Source organism: Numida meleagris, chromosome 21 (assembly GCF_002078875.1).
Source record: "Numida meleagris isolate 19003 breed g44 Domestic line chromosome 21, NumMel1.0, whole genome shotgun sequence".
In the NCBI taxonomy this organism is placed as follows: Eukaryota; Metazoa; Chordata; class Aves; order Galliformes; family Numididae; genus Numida; species Numida meleagris.
In genome coordinates this window covers 1,171,189-1,177,188 of record NC_034429.1, presented here as the reverse complement: position 1 = coordinate 1,177,188, position 6,000 = coordinate 1,171,189, and the positions used below count along the sequence as shown (strand labels likewise).

At 48.3% G+C, this 6,000-nt stretch overlaps 1 protein-coding gene across 1 annotated transcript; it reads right to left on the bottom strand.

Moving 5' to 3' along the window:
* On the bottom strand, window positions 1,350-4,375 carry NKX3-1 (NK3 homeobox 1). Its single transcript, XM_021374996.1, has 2 exons — window positions 4,144-4,375; window positions 1,350-2,338 (listed from the first exon to the last, which is right to left on the bottom strand). Exons 1-2 carry the CDS (start codon window positions 4,355-4,357, stop codon window positions 1,965-1,967), a joined length of 588 nt encoding a protein of 195 aa, XP_021230671.1. The 5' UTR covers window positions 4,358-4,375; the 3' UTR covers window positions 1,350-1,964.

The following is a 6,000-nucleotide window of genomic DNA, read 5'->3' as shown; positions in this document are numbered from 1 at the left end:
ACAAGAACGTGTTTCACTCTTCCTTTTGGGGGAATGATCACTTGTACTGTGCTCATCTGATGGATGGCAGTTAATGGAATAATGTGAATGGGTTAATGGATGAGTGATGTAGCAGTGTTTGGTGCTGGGGACATAGGAACAGCAATGAGCAGTGATTTGCTAACAGTGACATTGGTGCAACATTCACAGTAGCTATTTTCTTGAGAAGATGTCGGTGATTTCATGGCAGCAATAGGAAACACTGAAAAAACCCAAACCCAGAGCAAGAACCTACAGAGGCAGCTTGTTCTTAGCAAAGGTTCTGAGCTCTTTATTCCAAAGGACAACCCACACTGGATAAAGCAGTATCAAAAAATATGTACAAAATATAGCAACTACTTGCACCAGGCTTTATATCAGCAAAGTTAAGTATGGAGTATTTGGGTGCTGAAGCAACAAAGGGATGTTTAAAGGGGCTGAAACCACAAAAAGGACAATGTTTTTCCCAAAGAAGCATTCAAGAAGTTGAGTTTAAGTCTAATTTTCCCATCCATGACGAGTGGGCTCAATTTGGTCCTTCCCAATGCAACAATAGATTTTTTCACTGCGCAAAGGACGCGGTGTCAACCCCATCTCATTCTTTTTTGTGGGTGCAAGCATCGTGTCCCTGCGTTCAGTGGCATCCCAGGGTGGATTCTGCAGGATGTCCTCCCCTCGAGCAGCACAAGGACTCCTTTGTTCCAAGTCAAGTGGATAAGAGCAGGGCTGCGCAGGAGCCAAATGCAACACAGCCCCGAGAGTAGGAGATGGGAGAAAATGTTATCTGCAGATAGGGGTAGTTCAGACCGCTGTCCTCCAAGCAGAGCCAACAGCTTTTACGGCACTGGAAACTGAGTATCCACCGCAAAGATTTGCTTTGCACATTCCCTGCCCCATCCTCCTACCCCAGAGCTCCCTATTTGCTACGTCTGTGCGCGAGCTTTGCAAGCAAAAGTGTCACCCTGCAGCCTTGGCCCTGGGAGCTTTGTAGAAGTTGAGCTCTTGGAGCTGTTGCTATTTTCACCAGATTGTATGTGAGCTTTCCAGCAGCGGCAGCACCCGGATATGCAAAACCCGTCTATCACTGAGCTATTGTCCCCGTTCCCGGTGCCTGTTGGCACAGATTCCCACTTTGCAATGGCACCGGTGGCATCGGGCAGCCCCAGAGGCAGCTCTGTGCCCATGGGGAACCTGAGGGGTTTTGTTGCTTGCAACGGGGTGGGGCTGAATGCCCCCCCAACCCCAACGCATGTGGGAACCGTGGAGAAAATACAGTCCATGAGAAATTGTGGGATTAGCGGTGGAAATGCAGATGTTTTGGTTTTTTTTCCTTTTTTTTTTTAAAGATAACAATTAAAAATCACATGATGGAACAGCTGGTGCACAGGGTGAGCTGTTGTGCTTCACCCAGTTGGTGGGGGTTGCAAAGAATTGGGGGGACACGCAGTGCTTATGGAGGGATGGATGGGGAATTGCTTTCTGCAGGCAGACACAATTTCTTGCTTTCTGCCCCCAAAATTGCCCCATGTTTGATCACGGCAGGCGTTGTTAAAAGCTATGGGGATGTTCAGCTTTCATGGCTTTTTGTTTCTCTGGCTGAAACCTGGCAATGAGAAAGGATGGTGATGCAATGAGAAGGTGCTGAGCATCGGGTGGGATTCTTTGCTGCGGATCGACCCTTGTAAAAGCTTTGGGGATTTATTATTAATAATAATAGTAGTAATAACAACAGTAATAATAATAGTAATAATAATAATTTGGCTTTCTGATTCTTTGGCTAAAACCCTAGCGATGGCAGGGGCTGGCTCTCCACCAGAGAACACGGAGCATCACTTGAACTCGATGGCGCATCTCTGAATCAACATGACCAAGGGCTACAAGGCATGGGGGTGGGGAAAAAAAAAAACAAAACACCATTTGAGGGGAAAACACCCCATGCACGGCGCTCACCACGCAGCAGGGCTCCAGTAACAGAGGCAGGGCAGGCAGCGAGCGGCCCCGTGCAGGGCCAGCAGTGGGGCTGGGGGAAGAACAGATGCTTTGTGAGTGGTCCCGACCTCCAGGCCGGAGCCCCCCGCTCTCCTCTTGGTCTTGTAGCGGCGGTTCTGGAACCAGATCTTCACTTGCGTCTCGCTCAGCTGCAGGTTCTGGGCCAGGTGAGCTCTCTCGGGGGCCGACAGGTATTTCTGGCGGCTGAAGTTCCGCTCCAACTCCAACACTTGGCTGTGGGTGAAGGCCGCCCGCGAGCGCTTCGCTGGCCGGGGGGGTCTGGGCAGCTCCTTCTGGGGGGGGTCATGGCCACACGGGGGGGTCTCAGCATCTGCAAGGGGAGAGGGCTGAGAGTCACCCACCGAGAACCTGCCCCAACTGCTGGGTTCCTTGGGTTTCCATTGCCCAAATCGCTTCTTCCTTCTATTTTCATCACCTAGACCACCTATTTCCTCACTTCTTTCTTTCCTATCCCTCCCCATGAAGAGAAGTGTTCACATGCCACTATCCTCCTGGCTTTTTCGTTGCCCAAATCACTCATCTCCTTGCTTTCAATCACCCAAACCACTCGTTTCCTCCATTTTCATCAACCCAAACTGCTTCTTCTCTCATTTTTCCATCACTGATTTCCTCACTTTTCTCCTTTTCCATTCCCTTCCATAGAGTGAAATATTCACAAATCTTTTCTCCTTGCTTTTAATCACCCACATCACTTGTTTCCCCAATTTCCATCACCCGAATCACTTCTTTCCTCATTTTTTCATGACCCAAATCTCTGATTTCCCCACTTTTTTTCTTTCTTATCCCTTCCCATTGAGCAAAATATTCACAAATCACTTGTTTCCTCGCTTTCTAAGCACCCAGATCACTTGTTTCCTCAATTGTAATCACCCAAATCACCTGTTCCCTCACTTGTTAACCACCCAAATCACTCATTTCCCCAGTTTTTTTCTTTCCTACCCCTGCCCATAGAGCAGAACATTCCCACTGCCCTGGAGATCCTTCAGTTTAACACAGTGAACTCTCTGCTTGATGGAATTAATCTCATCCAAGGGAGTTATTTTCTCCCAAACACCCCCTACTCTCAATTCCTACAGGGAAAACCCAACCCCTAAAAGGGCCATTTTGCAGTGCTGGTGACATCTCAAGGCATTGCTGTTGCATACAATGTGCCATTGGGAATTTTACGGTGACACCTGTAGCTGTGCAAACCTCTCCAGCCTTTTATTTACGCCGTAGTTCCTTTCCTCCCAGTGGACTGCAGCCAGTTTTTTTCCCTTTAGTCACTTCTGAGTATATTTTCTTAAGAGGTGAACATAACACTCAAGATGGAAACACAAAGAGCTGAATTCCATCCCCACCGAAATCCCTGAGCTGCATTCTGGGAGATTTCCAAAGGCTTTTCATTATTTTTCTTAATAGCCATCTGGGTGAGTGTATCAGAACCCACTCTTTGTAGGAACTTCTTTTAATAAAAGCAACACAGAAAGCCCAAATTCCCCTGGCAAGGTCTCTCTTAGCAAGCTCAACTTTGTTTTTTGGATGCTGCAGCCCAGCTGGGCTCTTGCTCCCATTGCACAGCTCAAAGCTGCATTGCATCCAAGATGTCATGCAATTGCATGCAATTTTCAGCTCCCTCCTTCTGCAAGTTTAGACACTGAGTGCTAAAAGGAGGTGCTGCTGGTGTTGCTTCCATAGGAGTAGGGCTGATATGCATAACGCACAGTATGTGCAATGCAACAGGCAGGAGCAGAGCATTGCAACTGGTGCTGAGCAAGCAGGAAAGCAAGCAGCAAGTGCAGCAGAGCATTGCAATTGGTGCATGGCAAGTATAGCTGCAGCAGCACCACCCAACAGCTGCACCAAGGGTTGCATTTGCATTAAAGGGAATCTTAAGCTTGCTATTGCAGAAATGCATCCTCTGGGCTTTTAATTTGCCAAAGTTGTGGGCAGCTCCTGTGCTTTGAGTTATCTGAAGTGCCTGCAGAAATCTTTGCATGCAGTTGCTGTTGCTCTCAATGCTCCTTGTGTTTGAAGCCTGGGTAATTTGGTTATGCATGGGTTACTCGGGTTGGAGGAATTCAAAGCTGAACCGTCATCTTGCCCTAAGGGTGGGCATCCCACAACCCCCCTTACCTGGATTCACATCGTGGGGCTGTGCTGGGGATGCTCCGGGGCCATCCTGCTGCTTCCCATCCTCAGGTCTCCCACCTTGATCCATCCTTTCTCCCCTCTCCACCCCATCTCGTAGGATGTCCTGGATGAGGAAGGACGTCCAAGGTCTGGATGAGGTCTGCTGGGGGCTGCTGGGGGCTCTGTGCCCCCCAGGGCTCAGCACCCTGGTGCTCATCCTCCTCCTCCTCCTCCTCCTCCTCCTGTTGCCGCCTGCGGGCTCAGTGCCTCCCCACCCTCCAGCTCAGCATTTATTGGGCCCATGGCCAAACCTCCAGGGCCTGATTGGAGACCGGGACTTGTCTACGCCCTTTGCTGGTGTCCCAGCTCTGCACAGCAAATCCCTGCTGCTGCCTCGCTCGGGATGCCCATCCCCATCGAACCCTGCTGGATAACCCCATGGCTTTTATTCTCCTTTACATCCTAAGAGCAAGATGCCCAAAGGGAGTTCATCTTTTTGGGGTGAAAGCAGGGTTTTGGGGGTCAAAATAGGGTTGTTAGGGTATGATGGCAGTGCCTTGGATGGGTGCTGTGGGTGAGCAGAGCACCTTTTGCATCCTCAACCCAACCCCAGTGGGGTGATGCTCCACATGCTCCAGTTCTGGAGGTGATTTACACCCAGGGCAATCCCTAGAGCTCAATGGGGAATGCTGATTTCATGGGAAAATGTGAAGAAAATAAGAGGGTTTTTATTTCTTTTTTTTTTTTCCCTCTATATTTTTTGAGTTTTCTTCAAAACGCTTTGGAAAAAAATGGCAAATCAGGCATTTTCATCAGCTTTGCAAAGTAGAGATGCGACAGACAGAGCAAATGCTTGTGCAGGAAGGGGGTGGAAAAATTAACCCCAAACCTCAGACTGATTCCCCATGGATGTGGACCACGAGTTGCAGAGCGATGCTGATGCGAAATAATGATGGCAATAGTCACAATAATTAAAAAAAACCCAACCAACAGAGCAAAAAGCTCAAGAATAAAATCTCAGTAGGTTTGCAGATTATTGCACAGTGATGTTATGTATTACTACATTGCGTTCTGTTGTTGGGTGGCCCTGTGTGAAGTAGGGAGCTGGACTCAACGAGCCACATGGATCCCTTCCAACCTGGAATATTCTATGACATGGTGGTGTAGTATTGCAGAATATATATTTTTTCCTGCATTCACAGCTACTTTGGGCTCTTGCACATGAACAAAACAGATGAACCACCCAAAAGTAGGGCAATAGCCTCCTTTCCAGCAGTCCTTTTATTCCCGTCATGCTCATTGCGTTTTCCTGCAGCTGGACCATAATTCCAGGCGATGTTGGTGCTGTCCATGCTCTCAACCCATCTGTCCATAGGTCTGCCCTCATTGCGTGGCTCAATCTTCTTTTCCTTTCAATGCTGACTGCAGAATAACCCATAGCCATGGCGAACACTGAGCAATTTGTTCCAAAAACAGAGGTTTTGGGCAGCGACAGGGACGCCCTCTTGGCCATTTATTGCATTGAATTTTGGCTGATTTGGGTTTTGTGGGAGAGATCTGCCTCACTTTGCAGTGGGAAATCTCTAATTTGGGCAGAAAATGGGAGAAATCCAAAGGAATGTTGGATGTACCCAACAGAGCAATCCCACAGACGTTGGGGTTTTAAGCACCCCCTGACCTTGGGCTTTGGGAAAACCACTCCAAAGATATAAAGGACTATAAATGACATCTTAACACTTTGTAAGTCCCATTCCCAGTCCCATATGTAAAGAGAGATTAATGTTCTAAATGTACACATACCATTCTTTGGTCCAGCAAAGCATTTGGTGCTGGTGGGTTTGGGTACCCATTGACTCAGCA